General features: G+C 46.9%; 2 protein-coding genes across 3 annotated transcripts in view; one reads left to right on the top strand and one right to left on the bottom strand.

Moving 5' to 3' along the window:
* The window catches only part of PGLS (6-phosphogluconolactonase), a 25,050-nt gene extending 21,835 nt beyond the window's left edge, over positions 1 to 3,215 (bottom strand). Inside the window, exon 1 of the mRNA XM_073653827.1 lies at positions 3,104 to 3,215. The gene's annotated coding sequence lies outside the window, so the exon portion shown is untranslated. The remainder of the gene's footprint in view (positions 1 to 3,103) is intronic.
* On the top strand, positions 2,850 to 26,291 carry NXNL1 (nucleoredoxin like 1). Of its 2 annotated transcripts, none has more exons than XM_073653830.1 (3): positions 2,850 to 3,318; positions 9,039 to 9,390; positions 25,737 to 26,291. In XM_073653830.1, the coding sequence occupies exons 2-3, from the start codon at positions 9,062 to 9,064 to the stop codon at positions 26,059 to 26,061; spliced, it is 654 nt and encodes a 217-aa protein (XP_073509931.1). In that variant the 5' UTR covers positions 2,850 to 3,318; positions 9,039 to 9,061; the 3' UTR covers positions 26,062 to 26,291. The 2 variants fall into 2 exon arrangements, with proteins under 2 accessions (XP_073509931.1, XP_073509929.1); XM_073653828.1 differs by having other exon boundaries at positions 2,850 to 3,328.

Here is a 26,291-nt window from a genome sequence, read left to right as displayed (position 1 = left end):
TAGGGTCAGACCGTGGTTTTCCCGATTTTGATTCTCCCGGCCTAATGTCCCGGTCTCTACGACTTAACATTTATGATTAATGATGAGCACAAGAGCTCGTTCCTCAAGTATGCCGATAGGGTGCTCGGGTATGCACCGAGTATCGCGGGAGCTCGAGTCCCGCGCCACAGGGACAGCCACAAAACATGTGGGGATTGTCTGACAAACATGGGCAATTCCCCAATTTTTGTAGCTAACAACCGCAAAACATATGGCCGCGGGGACTCGAACATGTCACTCGGGCACCCGCGATACTCGGTGCCTACCCCCAGCAGCACCGTCGGCAAACTGGAGTAACGAGAACTTGTGCTCATCACTATTTATGATCCATGCTGATGGCAGGTGATGGATGTAATTAGTAAGACCACCCCATGACTTTTACTTGTTTTCTTCTTTTTTTTTTTTTTTCAGTATTATATCCATGGTCTTGGTTATCCAGATGTTTTAGCCTTTGGTACAATCGTCTTCTAGTGCCATGGGGGAGTACAAAATCTGTCTATATAATTTGTTTTTGCCCGGTTTAAGAAAAACTTGCAACATGTTAAATTTTATTGAAAGGATTGTGCAATAAAGAAGTCTAACAAAAAAGGCACAAAACAGCATCACAACTCCCAGCATGTACGTACATGCTTGGCAACAGCTGGTGGCGTAAGACAGGACATGTCCTCAGCTACCACCGGTCCTAGCCCAAACGGTTCACCCAAACCTTGTGTAAGCATAGAGCCGTGCCCGATCTCGTCACAATTACCGATATACACACAGCCCTTCCCTTGGCACTAAATAAACAAAACCTTGAATCAATAAAGTATTTGCAGCATCTCCAGACTTGTAGAAACAATGAATGGCACAGGAAAAACACTACTTTAATTTTTCTTCAAATGGCAACCATTTTCCTTGTGTCGTTTTTCAATGATGTCTATGCGCAACAGTTTTTTTTTTTTTTTTTAGGGTCATCAGTGTTCCTATCCTTTCTTGGTTAACCCCATTATAAGTCAGGATCAGCCGGACGTCATTTGGGCACAACAATATGAACAGAAGCCATAATAGTGCTGGGAAGAGCCGGCCAGGGACTGTATAGAGCGATGACACTAGTCCGGCTCTTCCCAGCGTTAACGTGGCTTTCATTCATAATGTCGTGTCGAAATAACCTGCTGACAATTTTTCAACAATGGAATAATCTGTGTTAGCCTACGGATAATGAATGCAGTTGTATAGCATCTGTGACAGGCATCTCTTATGATACATCGGGAGTTTTCCATGGAGTAACCAAAGGTGTAACAATCGCGGTTGCAGAGGGTTCGACCACAAGCGGACCCACCAACGCCAATCTCACCTGGACGTGAAAGCTAATGCGGAGCAGAGACCCGCCGGCTCCCTGCGCTGCAATACCCGCCGCCGGCCAATCAGAGGCTTGCCAGTGACGTACGGAGCATGGCAGCAATGTCATGGGCTGCCCGTTCCAGCTCGCCAAAGTCAGTTACCCACTACAGAAGGAGGATGCCGTATGACATGGAAGACGAGAATAATCATTTGTTTCTTTTTAAAATGTGCTGGAGAAGAACGGAAGGGGCCTTGGGGGGGACATTATACCAGGAAGGCGCCCAGCACGGGGGGGACATTATACCAGGTAGGTGCCCAGCACGGGGACGACGACATTATACCAGGTAGGCGCCGACGACATTATACCCAGCACGGGGGGGGGGGGGGGTGACACGACGACATTATACCAGGTAGGCGCCCAGCATGGGGGGTGCAACATTATACCAGGAAGGCGCCCATCACGGGGGGGGGACAACATTATACCAGGAAGGCACCCAGCACGGGGGGGGGGGACAACATTATACCAGGAAGGCACCCAGCACGGGAAGGGGGGGAGGGGAGGGACGACATTATGCCAGGTAGGCGCCCAGCACGGGGGGGGGGGCGACGTTATACCGGGAAGGGGCCCAAGATGGGGTGATGTTATACCAGGAAGGTGCCCAAGATGGGGAGACAGTATACCAGGAAGGGGCCCAGCATTATTACAAGAAGGAGCCAGGATGGGGGGCGAACATGTATGTCTTTATAGGATCTTGAATACTACATGGACCCATACACCTGACCAACATGCAGGTGGGGGCTCATGTCCAAATTTTGCACTGGGGCCCATGAGATTCTAGTTACGCCTCTGAGTGTAATCTGTAACAGATACCATTATAGCCCATGGGCACCTGTCAAAAGGATACAGCATGAATAGTCTGACATTAGACAGATCCCTCATTCCTGGCACAAAACTTACACAGAATCAGTAACAAAAAGTGACCAAAGCCTAAGAAATACAATCAGCGTCACACAGCACAGGGCAGATATACAGGATTGCAATAGGGAGAGGGGTCTGGGGTGGGTTTTCCTCTGAGTTTTGGGGGAGCACATAGATACAGGGGTATAAGAAAGATGATCAATACGGGAACAGATTTATAGAGATGTGAAAGCTATACACAGACACTTATACAAAAGACATCTAACTGGCTGATAACTGAGAACAACACATTCAAAAAGCCACCGATCAGATAACATCTCACATGTACCACCCTTCCTAAATCACTCAGCACCTGTGACAGCGGAGCTACTAGTGATACCCGCACGTACGGCACCGTATATTGGGGTAAACAGCACCGTATATTGGGGTACCCGCCATAATGCCAACCACACGTAGCCACGGCGTGACAGGTGAGGGTCAAGAAGAGGCGAAAATGAGCTAGAAAAAGCTATTACAGCAGCTGTACACATGTGCACCAGTGTCTGAACAAAAGGTGTACCAACTGTGGCAGAACTACAAGTCCCAGCAGGCCATGCTGCAACTTGTAGTTCCACAGCAGCTTGTCTGCAGCAGGAGGGTCACCTGTTCCACACAGGAGCACAGGTTAGAACAATGCACAGCACAGTGGCGGCGGCAGCAGGACCCACACCCTCACACTGTCATCTCATGCACTGACTCTCACAAGGCATTCTGTCGCAGCAACGTCTCCCAGCAGCAAAACACAGCCACCGCACACTAAGAGAAGAGGAAGAGCGGATACTGTACCAGGCGCACACTCAGCTGCACAATGACAAGACTAAAGAAAAAAAGAGAGAAGGGAACTGGCAGGTGAGAGGGCGGAAGTGACGTCAGGCAGCCCTACCTGTGAGGCTTCACTAAGGGCGGAAGTGACGAAAGACAGCGCTAGTCTCTAAGGCACGGCTTCAGTGTTGCTGTGCTCTACCGGAAGAGACGTCATGTAAGGGCGGAAATACTTCTATGTAAGTTCTAGTAAGTACTGGCAAATTATATCAACCTATGGAATGAAAAGCTATAAGATTGCCTGTAAGCCAAGATAAACTAGTGTAGCGATGAGCTGATGGTTACACCCATTACGTCAGGCCAGGAACTAAGACTAGTGCAAGGGTTTTTTTTGCCTTCACAGATTAGTTCGCTTTTTTTAGCAGAGGATGATCTATGAGCCAGTAATGGCAGGATTTCCTAATATTTGCCCCAATGTTCAGACCTTTATAGCGGCTCTGGCCACAGTTTTATGCAGGTCATTGAGTTCCAGTGGGTTTCACTCTTGATTTTTCCTCCTCATCTTCCAAGAGTTGTAAGATTTTCATTCATCGTTAGGCCACGTTCACACGTTCAGTATTTTACCTCAGTATTTATAGCCAAAACCAGGAGTGGGTGATAAATACAGAAGTGGTGACGTGTTTCTATTATACTTTTCCCCTGATTCTTCCACCCCTGGTTTCTGCGGATGTCAAATACTGAGCATACGCTGTTAGGATGTTCCGGCGGCGGGCGCGTGACTGCAAGTATTTGATTTGCATACATGCGGTCACATGCCGACTAGAAGTGCACGGCCTCCCTCAATGCAAGTGTATTGAGTGAGGCCGGACAAGTCTAGTCGGAATGTGGCTGGAAGTATACAAAGCACATAGTTAAGGTCACACACCCTGCACTCACAGTGCAGGAGAATCTTGTGAGGATTCACAAGTCTACAGACATATAGCGGCTTTAATCCCTTTAAAGCTTTTGTCCCTCGAAGAGTAACGCGATGCCTGAGACTCTGCTCCATGATTTAGCCCTACACTAATTCCTTGTCCTTGGTTCCATATCTCCTTTTGGCCTTGTTACGAGGCTGTACAGTATAAAAAAAAAAATGTCTGTGTTCTTTCAGAAACAGCGCCACCTTTGGTTATGGGTTGGACATGGTATTGCTGCATAGATTCAAGAAGTGAATAAGGGGTGCACTGCTCCAACCTGGACAAGCGTGGCGCTGTTTATGGAAGAAAGCAGGGGTGATCTTTGGAGGAGCCCATTGTCAGGCTGATGCTTTTAACAAAAGCAGAAAAAAATAACTTAACATTAGATCATTCTTAAGTATGACTTTCACTGATATGATAATTTAAATGGCACAAAACTGGATGTCTTTAGGCCACGTTCACACATTCAGTATTTGGTCAGTATTTTACATCAGTATTTGTAAGACAAAACCAGGAGTGGGCGATAAATACAGAAGTGGTGACGTGTTTCTATTATACTTTTCTCTGATTGTTCCGCTCCTGATTTTGGCCGACAAATACTGATGTAAAATACTGACCGAATACTGATAGTGTGAACGTGGCCTTAAGCCAAAAAAAGTCCACAAACTCTAAACATATGATATATACTTAGCCCTTCGCATAAGCTGATTATGGTCCCAGAATCCTTTGCGTCAGATCTGCTCTATTTATAAGACCGCTGCCTAAATCCCTTCCAGATTGCACAGCGATGTTCTCTAATGGACCAGTGGGGTGTCCTACTCTTCCTTAGAAGGTAGGTAACCTCTCAACTAATTTCTGAGCATTAATTTAACACAAATGGCAAATTCCCTTTAAATACTACAACGCATAAAAGTCACAATGATGCCGGTGCCTGAGATCTGTCCTTATAGCACACGTAGAAATTGCTTTTGATAACGTGTAATAGGCCCTTTAAGGAAAATTTGAATTTTGTACATTTGTACATTAAATACTAATTTCAAGGAAGGAAAATATTTTAATGATACAGTTACTGACGGAAAATATGAGAAAAACTCAAAAGATTTATTTTATTAAGGTTTTTAAGATTTTATTTAAGAACTTATTTTTATAGAGATATATTAAGAACTTGGCATGGCATGTTTAATTTTTATGAAAAAAAAAGTATAAAAATTGTAATTCGCTTTTGTTTTTTTTTAACAATTTCTTCAAATTTTATTAAATACAAAGATTTTTTTTTCCGCACAATTAATGACCTGGGTTTTGGTTTGAGGGTCATTATGTTGTAGTCATTGTACTAGTGACTAGTGAATCTGCAAATCGGAGGACTGGGTAAGGCCGTTTCCACACCTCTGATATTTACAGTCGGACTGGCTATGGCGTACCTGACTTGAACTTGACCTCATAGGCATGGAATCAGGGTCTCAGACCTCAAGTCATAGGCATGGATTCAGGGTCTCAGACCTCAAGTCATAGGCATGGATTCAGGGTCTCAGACCTCAAGTCATAGGCATGGAATCAGGATCTCAGACCTCAAGTCATAGGCATGGAATCAGGGTCTCAGACCTCAACTCATAGGCATGGAATCAGGGTCTCAGACCTCACATCATAGGCATGGAATCAGGGTCTCAGACCTCACATCATAGGCATGGAATCAGGGTCTCAGACCTCTAGTCATAGGCATGAAACCAGAGTCTCAGACCTCAAGTCATAGGCATGGAACCAGGGCCTCAGACCTCAAGTCATAGGTATGGAATCAGGGTCTCAGACCTCAAGTCATAGGCATGGAATTAGGGTCTCAGACCTCAAGTCATAGGCGTGAAATCAGGGTCTCAGACCTCAAGTCATTGGCATGGAATCAGGGTCTCAGACCTCAAGTCATGGGAATGGAATCAGGGTCTCAAACCTCAAGTCATAGGCATGGAATCAGGGTCTCAGACCTCAAGTCATAGGGATGGAATCAGGGTCTCAGACCTCAAGTCATAGGCATGGAATCAGGGTCTCAGACCTCAAGTCATAGGCATGAAATCAGGGTCTCAGACCTCAAGTCATAGTCATGGAATCAGGGTCTCAGACCTCAAGTCATGGGAATGGAATTAGGGTCTCAGACCTCAAGTCATAGGCATGGAATCAGGGTCTCAGACCTCAAGTCATAGGCATGGAATTGGTCTCAGACCTCAAGTCATAGGCATGGAATCAGGGTCTCAGACCTCAAGTCATAGGCATGGAATCAGGGTCTAAGTCCCTACATCATGCTGCTCTCAGATTGCAGAAACCTGGTGACAGATTCCCTTTAAGGAGTAAAATAAGCAGGTCATTTAAAGAAGTTGTTTTTCCTTTAATAAAGCTGAAAGTGTTAGCAATTGGCCTATACAGGATTAAATTTTTACCTCATTGTATGTGTAATTAGAAAGTTATTAGGATAATTGCCGCCACCGAAAGTGGATTGAAAACTTTTCAAGATTAAGAAACTAATGAAGTCATTACAGGAATTAGTCCGTAACAGCCTTATAATACTATGGGAAATACACTCACAGTAGAAAACCAAGTAATTAACATCTAATCTGAATTATTAACCCCGTACGTTTCTGCGCACTGCATGGGAAGGAATACACATTGATTCTCTATAGTTCTGAGGTTTTTTTCTCTATTTTTCAGTAATTTCTCATTTGGGTTTATATGGTTGAGGAAACCCTGAATACCTTGTGAGTTAGCAGGGCTTCTTCAGGACCCTCATCTATTATCCAGGACAGAGAGGGGCTACAAAAAGCATCTCTAGCTCTAGAGGACCCGCCAAGTCCCTTAATTACACATACATCCAATTGATTTTGGTGAGATTTGTGTAATGCTTCATTTCCCATATGTTGGCTTTGCCGGGAAGTTGAACAATTTCGGCCGGGGACGTGAATCTTTGGAATTAGTATAGTGTGACATTCGGTGATCAGCTTAAAGGGAATCTTATGGGGCTAGGGATTTTACCTGGCACAATTCTCGCAGTACATTAGACGCTTGCCTTCGCAACTGTGTGCAGTAGTATATCTCCATACCTAATGTCAGATCAGACAAAATAGTGTAAAGGGCTATCTCCGTCGTCGTAATTGGGATGTACTGCTTTCTGCCAAGGGGACCGACCACTTCTGCCATATAGGAGAGGTTGCCGAACATATGCAGTGCTTACAAGCTATTTCATATCGAGCTTGTAAGCACTGTCCTGAGCCTGGCCAGATCTCTGGAGGCCTCATCAGCTTCGACTTCCAGTCGCACTGCAATACCAGTGCTGCAGAGACAATGCTCCCTCATATAGCAGTATCAGGGCGCACACAATTCAGGCCAAGAGCATTAGACCTGAACTGTCACTCTGTCACGGGTGTGTCAGATGTGACAGACAGTCGCCCTGCAATTGGTTGCAGAAGATCTCTTCGTTTGGCATTACAGACACCTTCTAGCTGTTTCACTCTAGGACCTAGCAGTTACCTCCCTCCTGCTCTAATTGACACCCTGGCCTGGGTGTTTAAATAGTTTCACTTTGCAGCAGGAAGGTACCAGTGATATTCGCATGTTTCCTTGTGAACACTTGTAGCTATTTCAGACTGCTTTCTACTTCTCTGGTGCTAGGAGGACGTTTGGAGTTATGTCTCTGAAGTCGGCTCAAGCTAAGCTACTTTTCCCCATGTTTATCTCCTTTGTGGTCTTTAGTTCTTAGTGGGGATTGACTGGTGCTCATCCCTCCCTTCCTTATCCAGGGCCAAGCACTAGGGAAATACAGGGATAGGTTCCTGTGCGGCGATTGGTGAAGAACCAATATAGGGACGGTAGGGGAGACAGGGTGATATCAGATCAGCCTAGGAGGTCTCCACTTCCCTCTTTCCCTAGAGTCTGGGCTCCCTTCCCCTCTTCCCTTTGTGTTGCACTTAGTCTTACCTACACAGTGCGTGACACACTCAAGCAGGAGCGTCCACCGCCCATCAATCAGGAAATCGGGAGTTTCTCAAATGTAGAAGATGACAACTCATTAAGTGGAGATACACTGAAAAGCTTCATGCACCAGGTCATATAGTGGATCTGTGATATGGAGCCTGTAACTTGTTATATGCCACACTGTGGCCTCCATGTTGCTCTAAATTTAAGTGGAGGCACTCGAATGGTCATTCGGCCAACGGCTATTTCTCCTGACATTCTTCCCTCCCCCGTACGCCTGTAGATATGCATAAATCTGTTCTCAATAGGGAAAAGTAACTAAGTTGCTGTTAAACATCTTTTTTTAGCTGCTTGTTTCCCATAAGTATAAAGGATTGGGCATGTTTAAACCCAACATGCCCAATCCTGCTTTCATCATATGCATATTATATGGTCGTCTGGCAATCATTTAATATGATTGAGCACCTTAAAGGGAATCTGTCAGCAGAATTTCACTCCCCAATCTATTCATATGAGCCTGTAGCTCTTTCAAAGACAAGTCCAGAAATACCTTTCCTTGACCAGTTTGTTCCTCTGTTACTGAGAAATCAGCATTTGAATTGGTATGCAAATGAGCTATTTGTAGATCTGAAGCCTTTGTCACTCCAGCTCTTTTCCCGACTCAGCGTCGTCTCCGCCTGGTTGACTGAGGATCCCTTTTCCTGAAGTCACATGGCATAGAGGCTGCCAGTTGAACAGGAGGAAGTAGTGCTGGGCTGGGAATAGAGCTGGAGTGACAGAAGCTTCAGATCTACCATAGCTCTTCACCCTCATTTGCATGTCAATTCAAACGTTGATATATCAGTAATGGAGGAACATACTGATCATGTAAAGCTATTAATGAACTTGTCTTTGAAAGAGCCTAATGATCATACAAATAGATTGGGGAGTGAAATTCTGCTGACAGATTCCCTTTAACGTACTCAATCCTATTAAATGATTGTGAGACGACCATGGTGTTTGGGTTTGTAGAAACTACCAGCATCATTAATGTGTTTTCTTCTTTACAGGGGTTGATCTTGCCCAGAATAATATGGCTGAATTATTTCTAGGAAAAGTGTTGATAAAAAATAACCGTGATCAGGATGAGTTGGACTTGGAGCGAGAGGTTTGGAGGACACTGGAAAATCGTATTCTACTTTTGTACTTTGCCGAGTCGGGATGCTCACGCTGTCAGGAGTTTTCCCCACTCTTAAAGGAATTTTTTACCAAATTGACTGATGAGTTCTACGTGAACCGATGCTCCCAAATCGCACTGGTTTATGTGTCCCTGGATCGCAATGAGGAAGAACATGACAGCTTTATAAGGGACATGCCAAAACGGTGGTTACTGGTTCCTTTTCAGGATGAAGAGTTTAGAAGGTAAGTTCTGAAATGTTCTCCTTTTTTGAAAAGTATATATATAAAAAAAATCATGTAGAAGGAAAAAGTGGCATGGACTGTAAATTTGTCACGTTGATTCCATTACATCTTCACTCAATACATTTTCAACTCTTAAGAACCACCCAGTGGCCAAACCACTCAGGTCATCACTATCCATAGTGCTTCAGGTGCCAAGAAGACATTCCATGCCAAACGCTAATGTAAGATCATATGAAAAATGGTTTAGAAGAAAAAGATGGTGTTGTCCGTAACCACCAGTCAATCTGCCAGCATAGAATAATTCCTCATTATATATAAAATAGCTAAACTTTGATCACGTTAGTCCAGCCAAGGCCCGCTTCAACACCAGACACCTACTAGGTGTAAATATGCATAGGGGGTGGCCATAAGGACAAAAAGATGACAAAAAAGGTTCATATATAAAAAGTAGAAAACTTTATTATTATATATAAGACAACAGGATAAAAGAGCAAAATGCACAAGGACACTACATGGATATCAAAAACAAAGAAGGCGACACATCATTGTGAAAGAGTTCACTAACATTATATCCCCTATGAGGAAAGTGAGTAATAGGCAGTAAGCTTATGTATTGTATATTAATAACGCTGTATTCCACTTGTCACACTGTATAGAAATTATACTGAGCCATGTCTTACCTCAGGGAACAAGTGGCAGCTGCCCAACCACAAAGATGCACGCCGCCACCCCAACGCACGTTTCGGCACAAGCCTTTCCCAAGTCCCCTGAGCAGTAGTACAAGATATGTATGGAATTTATATGGTTATTACTTATGTGCTATGTTCTTTAAGTCACCTATGTAGGTGTAAATATGGTATACACCTGCCTAGTCAAGAGTGCTGTAGACCGATGATACAGTGACTCTGTGACCTAGAGGCGGCCCATCTTAAGGGGTAACGTTAGTACCAAAACCAAGACACGTTGCAGGATTATTTGTTGTTTGTTTTTGTTTTTTTTTGTAACCAGAGTTACACTTATTCACCTTTGCTCTAAATCTCAATACCCCCCCCCCAAAAAAAAAAAAATGCAAGAAATTCAAGTTGCTACCATCTGCAGAACTTTAGTTGGCTGTTGGGTATAACAGAAATGTCCTCATGCATTTTTATTTCTGTTGTCCTGTATCATCGGAGATTATACATACTGCTAAATTTTTGGTACCCTTCTGTTAAATTAAGAAAAACCCACTACAGTCACTGAAATAACTTGAAACTGACAAAAGTAATTTTCAATTTAAATTTAATGAATATCAACTAATGAAAATGAAACATTGCTTTTCAATTGTGGTTCAACAGAAAAAAAAAAATAAATAATAAAAATGACCCGGACAAAAAAAAATAATTTAACTTATGACATTAAACTAATGTGTGTCCTGTAATTCGCATCACAGGTGTCTACAAACTTGTAATCAGCCAGTCTGTCTATTTTAGGGGTGAAAAGTAGTCACTGTGCTGTTTGGTATCATGGTGTGTACCACACTGAACATTGACCAAAGAAAGCGAAGGAGAGCGTTGTCTCAGGAGATTAGAAAGCAAATTATAGACAAACCTGTTAAAGGTAAAAGCTATAAGACATTGTCACGGGTGTGTCGCCACGAAGATCGTCACGATTACACAGCCTGACTTCTCGCAACTGACTTTTTGGTGCTTTGTGTTTTTTGGCAGTGAGGGAGTTAATTCTCTCTCTCTCTGTGCTAGACGAGGTCCAGCTTCGCCCAGCTGCAATCAATGCTGCTGTAGTGAGACTCCTTCAAATGCCTGCTGGTCTGTTAGGGAAGTGTCGGTGAAAGCATTTCATGCAGACTAACAGAGCGGATCGTGGTATTTGGAGTTTCAGAGATAAGTGCATTTGGAGTGTTTTTTCCCTTCCTCGCTTTATCATTTATCTCCTTTCCCGTTGGTGTTCCCTCTGTTGTAGTTGTGTAGTTTTTGTATGCAAGGTGGTTTTGGTTTTTCCCTTGTACTGTCTCGTTCGTCTAAGTACTGTGTGTGGGCATATTATTACTTGTCCCTTTTTGTTGTGATCGGGGTCCTTCTCAGGACTAGATTACTTAGGTGCAGGGATCCTCAGGAGGTAGGGGTTACGCTGGCGGCCTGGACCTCTGTACCTTTAACAGTACCTCCAGGTTGAGGGATTAGTCAGGGCCCCAGCTTAGGGTCAGCTTAGGCCCCCTACCTCCAGTATACAGAGACAGCGTGACATTTTCACCGACCACTTAGTTTTTCTCCAGCTACCATGGATCCAGTAGCCGGTCTAGCTCGGCAGTTGCAGAGTTTGTCCATGGAGCTGGCGGACGTTAGGTCCAAGGTTTTGTATCCTCAGGAGCAAGCCGGACCAGAACCTAAAGTAGCTCTCCCTGACAGGTTCACTGGGGGGCGGGACAAGTTTTTTGTTTTCCGGGAGGCATGCAAGTTGTACTTTTGGCTGCGGCCTCGGTCATCGGGGAGTGAAGAACAAAGGGTGGGAATTGTCATCTCGCTCCTACAAGGGGACCCACAATCTTGGGCGTTCTCTCTTCCCCCGGGCTCCCCGGCTCTCCAGTCAGTGGATAGGTTTTTCGCTGCTCTGGGACTCGTATATGATGACCCAGATCGGATTTCCCTTGCTGAGTCTAAGTTACGTAGGATTCAGCAGGGAGATCGTCCGGCGGAGGAATTCTGTTCGGAGTTCCGTAGGTGGGCCACGGACACCCAGTGGAATGACCCGGCTCTTAGGAGCCAGTTTTGTTAAGGTTTATCCGACAAATTACAGGATGTGTTGGCACAGTATGACTCTCCCGCGTCACTGGAAGCCGCTATGGCCCTTGCTATTCGCGTTGACAGACGGCTTCGGGAGAGGTGCGGGATAACTCTACCCCCTGTGATGACTCCACCTCCTACAAGGTCCCCTCATATGGTGGTTCCCCTGGTCAGTCCAGAGGAGCCTATGCAATTAGGAGGGACATCATTTCGGGGGAGGGGACCGGTGGTGCGCCATAAGACAGGTAGGTGTTTCTTCTGCGGGAGAAAGGGACATTTTATTGGGGGGTGTCCATCCCGTCCCTTGCAGAGTGAAGAGTCGTCGGAAAACTGTTGATCCCAGGTTGTGTGGTGGACGGCAATCTGGGAGTAGGTATTTCGTCCCTAGGTTCGTCTCAGTTTCTCGTACCGGCGGAGGTGGTGGTGGGTACGAGAACTGAGAGGATATCTGTTCTTCTGGATAGTGGGGCCGGGGCTAATCTGGTTGATGCTCGGTTTGCCCGGGTTCAAGGTATGCGATTGAGTGAGTTGGCTAAACCCATCCCCATATTCTCGATCGATGCCAGGCCTCTCGGTCAGGGAAGTTTTTTGCAAGCTGTGCATGACGTAAAACTTCAAGTGGGGGCGATACATAAAGAACTGTTGTCTTGCTACGTGTTGGAGGGTCTTCCCACTCCTATAGTGTTGGGCCTTCCTTGGTTAACTAAGCATAACCCGGTTATTAATTGGCAAACCAGAGAGATAAGCCAATGGAGTAAATTCTGTAATAAAAACTGCATGAACACGGTCATCGGTGCGGTTACTCCTTGGGTCTTACCTCCATTTCTGGCGGACTTTGAGGATGTAATCTCGGAGAAAGGGTGTCAGGAACTACCTCCTCATCGCGAGTATGACTGTTCTGTAAAACTGCTCCCTGAGGCCAAGTTACCTAAAGCTAGGTTGTATAACCTTTCTGGTCCTGAGAGGCAGGCCATGAAGGATTATATTTCAGAAAGTCTGGCTAAGGGGCATATTAGACCTTCATCTTCACCGGTGGCTGCGGGGTTCTTCTTTGTTAAGAAGAAAGATGGAGGTCTACGCCCTTGCCTGGATTTCCGTGAACTTAATCGGATTACGGTCCGAGATCCGTATCCGCTCCCACTTATTCCCGATCTCTTTAATCAGATCGTGGGCGCCAAATGGTTCTCTAAGTTGGATCTCAGGGGGGCGTACAATCTGATTAGGATGAAGGAGGGGGATGAGTGGAAGACGGCGTTTAACACTCCGGAGGGGCATTATGAGAACCTTGTCATGCCATTCGGTCTGACTAATGCCCCGGCGGTGTTCCAACACTTTGTTAATGACATTTTTCGCCGCCTGGTGGGACAGTTTGTTGTCATATATCTGGATGATATCTTAATTTACTCGCCGGATCTGGTGTCTCATCAGGAGCACGTTAGGCAGGTGTTACAGATCTTGCGGGATAATAAACTGTATGCCAAATGGGAAAAGTGTGTGTTCGCCGTACAGGAACTCCAGTTTTTAGGCTTCCTGGTTTCAGCGTCCGGTTTTCGTATGGACCCTGGGAAAGTGCGGGCAGTTCTTGAGTGGGATCGGCCAGAGAATCTTAAGGCACTACAACGTTTCCTGGGGTTTGCTAATTATTACCGGAAGTTCATTCGTAATTTCTCGTCCATGGTTAAGCCTCTCACAGACATGACTAAAAAGGGGACGGATTTTTCTAGGTGGTCTGACAAGGCTTGTCAAGCATTCTCCTCCTTGAAAAAATGTTTTGCCTCGGCACCCATACTCATTCAACCTGATGCGTCACAGCCATTCATTGTAGAGGTAGACGCTTCCGAGGTAGGGGTGGGAGCAGTATTGTCACAAGGTTCGTCCCCTGGTAAGTGGCATCCGTGCGCCTTTTTCTCTAAAAAATTGTCGTCCGCTGAGAGGAATTACGATGTCGGCAATAGGGAACTCTTGGCCATTAAGTTAGCTTTTGAGGAGTGGCGCCATTTTTTGGAGGGGGCAGTCCATCCGGTCACCGTCATCACCGATCATAAGAACCTGCTATATCTGGAGTCCGCGAAACGTCTGAATCCCAGACAAGCTAGGTGGTCATTGTTTTTTACCAGGTTTAATTTTGTCGTTACATATCGTCCTGGGACAAAAAATGTAAAGGCGGATGCCTTATCTCGTAGTTTCCCTGGGGCCAGGAATACGGACGACCCGATTCCTATCCTTCAGGAGGGGGTGGTGGTTTCGGCAGTATGCTCTGAGCTGGAGGAGGAGGTATTGGAGGCTCAGGGGGACGCCCCTGTTGGACCTCCAGGGAGACTGTTTGTTCCAGATCAGTTGCGACAAAAGGTGATCGAGGCACACCATAACTCAGTTTTTGCAGGACACCCGGGGAGTAGAGCAACTGTGGATCTCCTCTCGCGTCGGTTTTGGTGGCCTAACTTACATAAGGAGGTGGTAACTTTTGTCGCGTCCTGTGGGGTTTGTGCGCGCTCTAAGACCTCACATACCCGTCCGTCTGGGGCCCTCTTACCTTTGAAGATCCCGGAGCGTCCTTGGACTCATCTGTCTATGGACTTTATTACGGACCTCCCTCCGTCTTCGGGTAAAACGGTCATACTCGTTGTAGTGGACAGGTTCAGCAAGATGGCACATTTTATCGCTCTTCCGGCTCTCCCTAATGCTAAAACTCTTGCGCAGGTGTTCATTGGGGAGATTGTGAGGCTTCACGGGGTACCCTCCGAGGTGGTGTCTGATTCGGGGTCTCAGTTTGTGTCCAAGTTCTGGAAGGCGTTTTGTGCACGGCGGGGGATGCATTTGTCGTTCTCATCGGCTTTTCATCCTCAGACCAATGGTCAGACGGAACGTATGAACCAGAGCTTGGAGACATATCTCCGGTGTTTTGTGTCAGAGAACCAGGAGGACTGGGCTTCTTTCTTACCTCTGGCAGAGTTTGCTCTTAATAATAGGCGGAGCGAGTCCACTGGTAAGTCCCCGTTTTTTGGGGCATATGGTTTTCACCCCCAGTTTTGTACTTTCAGTAGGGGGGGCTCTTCGGGGGTTCCTGAGGAGGAACGATTTTCCTCATCACTCGCTTCAGTATGGAGAGGGGTGCTGAAGAATCTGAATACTATGGGGAACCTATACAAACGTATGGCTGATAGGTCCGGACCAGACACTCTCCTCCTAAGTGTGAACGATCTGGTATGGTTGTCTACCAGGAATATAAAACTTAAGGTTCCCTCCTGGAAACTGGGTCCCAGGTTCATCGGGCCGTACAGAATCAGTTCTATTATTAATCCGGTGGCATTCTGTCTTGACCTCCCCCCTACGTTTAAAATTCACAACGTGTTCCACAGATCGTTGCTTAAGAGGTATGTGGCGCCGGTGGTACCGTCACCTTTACCTCCCCCTCCAGTGGTGGTCAAGGGTAACTTGGAGTTCCAGGTATCGAGGGTCATCAATTCACGCTTTAATCGCCGGTCCCTTCAGTACCTGGTTCATTGGAAAGGGTATGGTCCTGAGGAGAGGATGTGGGTTCCTGCGTCGGATATTAACGCAGACCGATTAGTTCGGGCCTTCCACATGACTCACCCGGATAAACCTGGCCCTGAGGGTCCGGAGGCCCCTCGTAGAAGGAGGGGTACTGTCACGGGTGTGTCGCCACGAAGATCGTCACGATTACACAGCCTGACTTCTCGCAGCTGACTTTTTGGTGCTTTGTGTTTTTCGGCAGTGAGGGAGTTAATTCTCTCTCTCTCTGTGCTAGACGAGCTCCAGCCTCGCCCAGCTGCAATCAATGCTGCTGTAGTGAGACTCCTTCAAATGCCTGCTGGTCTGTTAGGGAAGTGTCGGTGAAAGCATTTCATGCAGACTAACAGAGCGGATCGTGGTATTTGGAGTTTCAGAGATAAGTGCATTTGGAGTGTTTTTTCCCTTCCTCGCTTTATCATTTATCTCCTTTCCCGTTGGTGTTCCCTCTGTTGTAGTTGTGTAGTTTTTGTATGCAAGGTGGTTTTGGTTTTTCCCTTGTACTGTCTCGTTCGTCTAAGTACTGTGTGTGGGCATATTATTACTTGTCCCCTTTTGTTGTGATCGGGGTCCTTCTCAGGAATAGATTACTTAGGTGCAGGGATCCTCAGGAGGTAGGGGTTACGCTGGTGGCCTGGACCTCTGTACCTTTAACAGTACCTCCAGGTTGAGGGATTAGTCAGGGCCCCAGCTTAGGGTCAGCTTAGGCCCCCTACCTCCAGTATACAGAGACAGCGTGACAGACATCTCCAAACAGCTTGATGTTCCTGTTACTACAGTTGCACATATTATTCAGAAGTTTATGGTGAATTAGACTGTGGTCAACCTTCCTGGCCGTGGTCGCAAGAGGAGAATTGATGACAAATTGAGGAGACGGATAATTTGAATGGTAACCAAAAAGCCCAGAACAACTTCCAAAGAGATTAGAGGTGAACTCCAAGATTAAGGTATATTAGTGTCAGATCGCATCATCTGCACTGTGTTGGTCAGAGTGGACATCATGGAAGACGACTGAGGAGGAAACTACTCTTGAAAGCAACTCATAAAAAGTTAGATTGGAATTTGTCAAAAGACATATTGACAAGCCACAAAGTTTCCTGGAGAATGTCCTTTGGACAGATGAGACGAAATTGGAGCTTTTTTTGTCAAGTCACATCAGCTCTATGTTCACAGATGCAAAAATAAAGAATACATAGAGAAGAGCATTGTACCTACATAATAATAATAATCTTTATTTATATAGCGCCAACATATTCCGCAGCGCTTAACAATTCACAGGTTCATGTACAACAGTCATAAGTAACATAGCTAAAGATAATACAATAATTACAGCAAAAATAATGACGACCCTGCTCGTAAGAGCTTACAATCTACAATGAGGTGGAGGTGACACAAAGTACAGTGGCTTATTTACATTGATGGTCCAGCCATCTTGAGGGGATGAGGGATAGATAAAGGCTGCATGAGCTCGTCACCAGCCAGTATCTGTAATGCTTTTGGGTTCGGTGGAGACTTATGTTTGGAGAAATAAGGAATGGGCTATAAGAATATAAAAGGACTTTGATTCGGGAACGTGATAGGCCGCCCTAAACAGATATGTTTTTAGGGAGCGCCTAAACTGTGTAAGTTGTGGTTCATCCTAATTTCTTGGGGTAGAGCATTCCAAAGAATAGGTGCAGCTCGGGAGAAGTCTTGAAGCCGGGAGTGGGAGGTACGGATTAGTGCGGATGTTAGTCGAAAGTCGCTTGCAGAGCTTAGAAAACGGGTAGGCCGATAAACAGAGATGAGGGAAGATATGTAGGGGGGTGCCACACTGTGGAGAGCTTTGTGGGTGAGAACAAGCAATTTAAATCGGATCCTATAATTCATGGGCAGCCAGTGCAATGACTGGCACAGAGCGGAAGCGTCTGAGTAACGATTAGCCAGATAGATGACCCTGGCTGCAGCATTAAGGATGGACTGGAGGGGGGAAAGTCGAGTGAGGGGGAGGCCAATTAAGAGAGAGTTACAGTAGTCAAGGCGGGAGTGGATCAGGGCAACAGTGAGGGTTTTTGTTGTTTCCAAGGTGAGAAAGGGGCGGATCCTAGAGATGTTCTTCAGGTGCAAGCGACAAGAGCGGGCAAGAGATTGTATGTGGAAGGTGAAGGAGAGATTGGTGTCAAACACAACGCCCAGGCAACGCGCCTGCTTGCTCGGCATTATTGTGGTGCCACACACGGAGAGAGAGATGACAGATTTGGAGAGGTGAGTAGACGGCGGGAACAGAAGAAGTTCAGTTTTTGAGAGGTTGAGTTTCACATAGAGAGCGGACATGATTTTAGAAATTGTGGCCAGACAGTCACTGATGTTCTGTAGTACAGCGGGGGTAAGGTCAGAGGATGAGGTGTATAGTTGTGTGTCATCAGCATAAAGATGATACTGCAAACCAAATTTGCTGATTGTCTGTCTAATTGGGGCTGTGTAGAGAGAGAAGAGAAGAGGGCCAAGGACTGAACCCTGAGGAACCCCAATAGTGAGAGGAAGAGGGAAGAAGTGGAGCCAGCGACGTTCACCTACTGTGAAACATGGGGGAGGCTTGGTTATGTATTGGGGGCTGCTTTGCACTATCTGGCACAGGGAGTCTTGAATCTGTGCAGGGTACAATGAAATCTCAAGACTATCAAGGGATTCTAGAGAGAAATGTGCTGCCAGTGTCAGAAAGCTTGGTCTGATTTGCAGGTCATGGGTCCTCCAACAGGATAATGACCTAAAATACACAGCTAAAAATTTCCGAGAATGGCTAAGAGCAAAGCATTGGACTATTCTGAAATGTCTTCTTTGAGCCCTCATCTAAATCATATTGAACATCAGTGGAAGGAGCTGAAACCTGTGGTCTGGAGAAGGCACCTTCACACCTGAGACAGCTAGAGCATTTTGCCCACGATGAGTGGGCAAAATACCTGTGGACAGGTGTAGACGTCTCATTCAGAGTTACAGAAATCTTTTGCAGTGATTACCTCTAAAGGTTGTGCAACAAAATATTAAGTTGAGTGTCCCATCATTTTTGTCCAGGCCATTTTCTTTTTTTTTTTTCAGCAGTCAGACCCTCTTGCTCCAGGTTTCTGCTGTCAGTCCTTCATTCCCAGTGACTCATGAGATTGCGGCATCATCCAGACATGTCCAGCATATAAAATGCATAATATAATCTGCATAAAACATACTAATGGAGTCATATAAAACAGTAATGCACAGGAGGAGCTGGGGATTATCTCTCCAGTCTGACATACTGCAAATGATTATGGATATCACGTCCTCTGAATAAATGTCCTCTCACGATGAATCATTACTCACCCTAATTCAGAGTAATCTGGATTCCCGCGTAGGATTAACGCTGTACAGATTTGGTCATGGTTACAGTTTTATGGGATGTTGTAGGCTTAGTATTATAGGATCATAATATCTATTGAATTTGTTGAGTTAGTTAAAAGGGCAATTAGATAACTGTCTTGTATATATGGTAAATGGACGCTTATGGTTTATTGCCGGTTATAGCAGATTAATAGCAAATGAACTCATGAGTTTATTCTCATTTTATTCTCATTATTCTTGGATAGGGTGTGGGTCTGCTTATCTATATGACCTTTTATAATTATATTTAATGTTAACATTGACTCTCCACTCCATTATGTGTAGTAAATCACTCCATCTCCAGCTCTGCTGTGTGGTAGACCTCTCAGTCTCCAGCTCTGCTGTGTGGTAGACCTCTCCATCTCCAGCTCTGCTGTGTGGTAGACCTCTCAATCTCCAGCTCTGCTGTGTGGTAGACCTCTCCATCTCCAGCTCTGCTGTGTGGTAGATCTCTCCATCTCCAGCTCTGCTGTGTGGTAGACCTCTCCATCTCCAGCTCTGCTGTGTGGTAGACCTCTCCATCTCTAGCTCTGCTGTGTGGTAGACCTCTCAATCTCCAGCTCTGCTGTGTGGTAGACCTCTCCATCTCCAGCTCTGCTGTGTGGTAGACCTCTCCATCTCTAGCTCTGCTGTGTGGTAAACCTCTCAATCTCCAGCTCTGCTGTGTGGTAGACCTCTCCATCTCCAGCTCTGCTGTGTGGTAGATCTCTCCATCTCCAGCTCTGCTGTGTGGTAGACCTCTCCATCTCTAGCTCTGCTGTGTGGTAGATCTCTCCATCTCCAGCTCTCCTGTGTGGTAGACCTCTCCATCTCCAGCTCTGCTGTGTGGTAGACCTCTCCATCTCCAGCTCTGCTGTGTGGTAGACCTCTCCATCTCCAGCTCTGCTGTGTGGTAGACCTCTCCATCTCTAGCTCTGCTGTGTGGTAGATCTCTCCATCTCCAGCTCTCCTGTGTGGTAGACCTCTCCATCTCCAGCTCTGCTGTGTGGTAGACCTCTCCATCTCCAGCTCTGCTGTGTGGTAGACCTCTCCATCTCTAGCTCTGCTGTGTGGTAGATCTCTCCATCTCTCCTGTGTGGTAGACCTCTCCATCTGAAGCTCTGCTGTGTGGTAGACCTCTCAATCTCCAGCTCTGCTGTGTGGTAGACCTCTCAATCTCCAGCTCTGCTGTGTGGTAGACCTCTCAATCTCCAGCTCTGCTGTGTGGTAGACCTCTCCATCTCCAGCTCTGCTGTGTGGTAGATCTCTCCATCTCCAGCTCTCCTGTTTGGTAGACCTCTCCATCTGCAGCTCAGCTGTGTTGAAGTCTTCTCCATCTCCAGCTCTGCTGTGTGGTAGACATTTCCATCTCCAGCTCTGCTGTGTGGTAGACCTCTCCATCTCCACTGTGTGGTAGACCTCTCCATCTCCAGCTCTGCTGTGTGGTAGACCTCTCCATCTCCAGCTCTGCTGTGTGGTAGACCTCTCCATCTCCAGCTCTGCTGTGTGGTAGACCTCTCCATCTCCAGCTCTGCTGTGTGGTAGACATCTCCATCTCCAGCTCTGCTGTGTGCTAGACATCTCCATCTCCAGCTCTGCTGTGTGGTAGACCTCTCCATCTCCAGCTCTGCTGTGTGGTAGACCTCTCCATCTCCAGCTCTGCTGTGTGGTAGACCTCTCCATCTCTAGCTCTGCTGTGTGGTAGACCTCTCCATCTCTAGCTCTGCAATGTGGTAGACCTCTCCATCACCAGCTCTGCTGTGTGGTAGACCTCTCCATCACCAGCTTTGCTGTGTGGTAGACCTCTCCATCTCCAGCTCTGCTATGTGGTAGACCTCTCCAGCTCTGCTGTGCGGTAGACCTCTCCATCTGCAGCTCTGCTGTGCGGTAGTCCTCTCCATCTCCAGCTCTGCTGTGTGGTAGTCCTCTCCATCTCTGCTGTGTGGTAGACCTTTCTGTCTCAAGCTCTGCTGTGCGGTAGACCTCTCCATCTGCAGCTCTGCTGTGCGGTAGACCTCTCCAGCTCTGCTGTGTGGTAGTCCTCTCCATCTCCAGCTCTGCTGTGTGGTAGACCTCTCCGTCTCAAGCTCTGCTGTGTGGTAGACCTCTCCATCTCCAGCTCTGCTGTGTGATAGACCTCTCCACCTCCAGCTCTGCTGTGTGATAGACCTCTTCATCTCGAGCCCTGCTGTGTGATAGACCTCTCCATCTCCAGCTCAGTTGTGTGGTAGACATCTCCAGCTCTGCTGCATGGTAGATCACTCTTTCTCCATGTGATGGCAGAGGGTGTAAACCCACTGCTCCACTAGCCAGGCTTATCCTGGGGGGCCTTAACTAAGTGATTACCTGGTCTCCACTAGTGCCTTTGATGGTGAGGATAGGCTTGGGCCATTAGGTTAGTCACCAGGTGCCACTCCAGGGCAGTCCCTGGACCTGTAGTAGCTGACCAATGAGGTCAAAGGCAGAAATATGAAGCACAGAGGGCGGAGACAGAGATGTGGTCAGAAAATCCGAGGTCGGGGCGGGAAGCGCAGGTTCAAAATATGAAGCTGGGGTCAGGATCGGAGAGATCAGATAAAACGAGTAAATAAGCCAGGTCCGTAACAGGAGAGTCAAACATTAATGCACCTTGGCAGGAAACTAGAGACAGACTGTAACTAGAACCTAAACTCAGGCAAGGTGTGGCAGGAGGAGCTGCCTAATATAGCCACTGCTGGCAGGTTATAGGCCAGGGAAGCAAAACTCTGCAGGACACAAATTCCTGTTGAGTCTGGCCAAACCTCCCTGTAGTCAAGTGGAGACTCTCCAGCAACAGGAGGATGTAGCGGTGCTGGAAGTGTTTGGAAGAGGCAGCTCAGCGAGATGGTCTGACACTGGGAGTAGCAGAGCGGTACGCGCAGTGAGTAGGACAGTGCCTAGTAACCGCGCAAGTCACCCGCATAACACGCCAGTTCCGCTATGTACTTGATCGCTCCTTCCTAGGGGTAGTACAAACTCTCTCTGTACCAAAGTCACGGTTTTCAGTGTTTATTCCCCAATGCTTCCTGACAGTAGCGTAGCTACCGGGGGGCAGAGGGGGCGGTGGCCCCGGGCCCCGCACTCTGAGGGGGCCCACCCGGAGCTACGCTGTGCAACTGTATCCGGCATGCTGCGCACGCCGGATACAGTTATACTCCGGGCAGAGCAGGGAGACTCAGTCCCTGCATTGCCCGGCGGCCGCTATGCAGGAGGGCGGGGGGCCCCTGGTGCCAGCATCAGGCCCCCCGTTCGTCACCGCCGCAAGTTCACTGATGAGAGAGGGACCGCAATGCTCCCTCTCTCCCATCAGTCCCCTCGGAGTCTGACGTCAGTGACGTCATCACTTGGCGCCCGGCCCGCTCTGCTGAGATGTGCGGGCCGGGTGCGGCACTCAGAGCTGCGAGGGAACGAGGAGGAGAGGTGAGTATCATGCTTATTCATTTTTTTTGCCGGGAGGGGGGGGGTGCCGACATTATACTACAGACTCTGGCCATGGAGGGAGGCACATTATACTACAAACTCTGCCTATGAGGGGGGGGGCACATTATAGTACAGACTCTACCTATGATGGGGGGGCACATTATACTACAGTTTCTGCCTATGGGGGGAATATTTATACTACAGACTCTGCCTATGGGGAGGGTGGGCTACATTATACTACAGACTGTGCCTCTGGGGGGAGCATTATAATACAGACTCTGCCTGTGAGGGGGGGGGGCACATTATACTACAGACTCTGCCTATGATGGGGGCGCACATTATACTACAGTCTCTGCCTATGGAGGGAATAATTATACTACAGACTCTGCCTATGGGGAAGGGGGCCACATTATACTACAGACTGTGCCTATGGGGGGAGCATTATACTACAGACTCTTCTTATGACGGGGGGGGGGGAACATTATACTACAGACTCTGCCTATGAGGGGGGGCATTATACTATAGACTCTGCATATGGGGGAGAGCATTATACTACAGACTCTGCCTATGGGTGGGGAGCATTATACTACAGACTCTGCCTATGGGGGGGAGCATTATACTACAGACTCTGCCTATGGGGGGAGCATTATACTACAGACTCTTCTTATGACGGGGGGGAGCATTATACTACAGACTCTGCCTATGGGTGGGGATGACATTATACTACAAACTCTGCCTATGGGGAGCGACATTATACTACAGACTCTGCCTATGGGGGGGGAGCATTATACTACAGACTCTGCCTATGGGGGGGAGCATTATACTACAGACTCTGCCTATGGGGGGAGCATTATACTACAGACTCTTCTTATGACGGGGGGGAGCATTATACTACAGACTCTGCCTATGGGTGGGGATGACATTATACTACAAACTCTGCCTATGGGGAGCGACATTATACTACAGACTCTGCCTATGGGGGGGGGAGCATTATACTACAGACTCTGCCTATGGGGGGGAGCATTATACTACAGACTCTGCCTATGGGGGGAGCATTATGCTACAGACTCTTCTTATGACGGGGGGGAGCATTATACTACAGACTCTACCTATAAAGGGGGGGAGCATTATACTACAAACTTTGCCTATGGGGAGCGACATTATACTACAGACTCTGCCTATGGGGGGGAGCATTATACTACAGACTCTGCCTATGGAGGGGGATCATTATACTACAGACTCTGCCTATGGGGGGGAGCATTATACTACAGACTCAGCCTATGGGGGGGCATTATACTACAGACTCTGCTTATGGGGGGGAAACATTATACTACGGACTCTGCCTATGGGGTGGGCATTATACTACAGACTCTTACTATGGGGGGGCATTATACTACAGACTCTGCCTATGAGGGGGGGAAGCATTATACTATAGAGTTTGCCTATGGGGGGAAACATCATACTACAGACTCTGCCTATGGGAAGGTGGGAAGAGGGGGAGCATTATACTACAGACTGCCTATGGGGGGTAATTATACTATATGCTCTGCCTATGGGAAGGGGGGGATCATTATAGTACTGACTCTGCCTATGGGGGGGCATTATATTACAGACTCTGTCTATGTGGGGGGCATTATACTACAGACTCTGCCTATGGGGGGGATTATACTACAGACTCTGCCTATGGGGGGATTATACTACAGACTCTGCCTATGGGGGGGCATTATACTATAAGTAGGCTATTTGTACAGTGTGGGGATTACAGTTAGGGTCATACAGTGTGTGAGATAATGTGGGGTCTTTGCACAGTGTGGGGGCCATCATACAGTGTGGGAGATAATGTGGGGTCTTTGTATAGTGTGGGGGCCATCATACAGTGTCAGAGATAATGTGGGGTCTTTGTACAGTGTGGGGGCCATCATACAGTGTGGGAGATAATGTGGGGTCTTTGTATAGTGTGGGGGCCATCATACATTGTCGGAGATAATGTGGGGTGTATGCACAGTGTGGGGGCCATCATACCGTGTGGGAGATAATGTGGGGTCTTTGTATAGTGTGGGGGCCATCATACAGTGTCGGAGATAATGTGGGGTCTTTGTATAGTGGGGGGACCATCATATAGTGTGGGAGATAATGTGGGGTCTTTGCACAGTGTGGGGGCCATCATACAGTGTTGGAGACATCAGTTTGGAGGTTACTTAGGGGTCAGTATACTGTGTGGGGTACTATACAGTGAAGGGGCATTATACTCTGTATAGGAGAGCATCATACTGTGTATAGGGGATCTGTACATGGGGGGAGACTCAGGACATTATTAAATCTTAAGTGGGCACTTATCGATATAGGGTAACTCAGGTTATTATCACTGTCAGAGGGGCACACAAAGGGCATTATTACTTTCTAGGGGGCACAATGTGGGCACTGTTTTTTCGGGCCCTTTCACAGGGCATTACTATATTCTAGAGGTTTGTTTTTACCATCTAGAGGGCACACAGCAGATGCAGTAATAGGAACACATACAGCTACAGAGGTTCAGTATTGGGGTATCAGCAGGATGAGGGGTTTGTGCAGGTTGGGAATAGATGGGGACGATGCCTGAAATGTAAGGAGTCAAAGGTGTCTTTGTTGTGATCTCTGCAGACCTGAGACTCTGAGTCCTGGATGGAGGAGTTGTTGTGCCGGTCTGGGCCAGATGGAAAAGATGGGAAAAGTGAACAATTTAATCAGAAAGACCGTCAGCTGTAAGTCACTATAAATAACTGTGCTGTGATCTCTTATATGTTCTGCAGGACTGGTATCTATCAATATGTCACCATATGGCGGTAATATCAGTGCTGTATAGAGATTATTTTCAGTATTTCTCCTTCACTAGTACTACTGTGTGCCAGACTACGACTTCTCTAGCACTCCTGTGTACCAGACCACTCCTTTCCTCGTACTACTGTGTGCTAGACCACTCTTTCCCTAATACTATTGTGTGCAAGACCACTCTTTCCCTAGAACTATTGTGTCAGATCACTCCTTCCCTAGCACTGCTTTGTGCCAGGCCGATCCTTCTTTGGCATTACTGTGTTCTAGACTACTTCTACCCTAGGCCTGCTATGTGAAAGACAACTCCTTCCCTTGTGTTGCTTTGTGCCTGCCCTCTCCTTTCTTGAGCTCTTATTGCTATAGGATCAGAGATTGAAATTGTTTAGTTCAATTTAATTCATTTCTTTTTAAACCTTATTTTAGGGAGCTGGAAGTTCAGTTCTCAGCTTCTGAAGCACCAGTCCTTGTAGTCCTGAAGCCATCTGGACAGATCATCTCTGCAAATGCAGTGGATGAGGTGGTTCGTCTGGGACCTCCATGCTTCAAGAATTGGCAAGAAGTTTCTAATATCATTGACAGAAGTTTCCTTCTTCCAGAATTCTGCGACTCAACACCTTCAAGGAGTGTCAGCGACCCTTTCCGTAGGCTAAAGTACAAAGTGGAGAGCGCCAGAAAGAAGGAGATGCCTGGAGGAGATGATGATGATGATGGAGGTGGTGGAGAAGGTGGAGGAACAGGTTTCTTCTGAGCGGGACTTCTCATTAGATTTTCATTTTATGAGCATTTTATTTTTATTTTATCCATGGATACAGAACTAGACACACTATGGATATTACCGGGCAAAATATTTTCTTCTCTAGCCAATATTGTGGAGATTAATATAGAATATGTTATGTCCTTTGTAAAGACTCGTAAGGTGACTCCATTTGAAGTCTTGAAGTGTTTTTGATGGTAGCTTTGTGGAGATGGGCATACGTG

The sequence above is a fragment of the Phyllobates terribilis genome, unplaced genomic scaffold (assembly GCF_046119375.1).
Source record: "Phyllobates terribilis strain yellow unplaced genomic scaffold, ASM4611937v1 Scaffold_11__3_contigs__length_659146591, whole genome shotgun sequence".
NCBI lineage: Eukaryota > Metazoa > Chordata > Amphibia > Anura > Dendrobatidae > Phyllobates > Phyllobates terribilis.
Note: the sequence above shows the minus strand (reverse complement) of the source record. Positions and strands in the feature narration are given on the sequence as shown.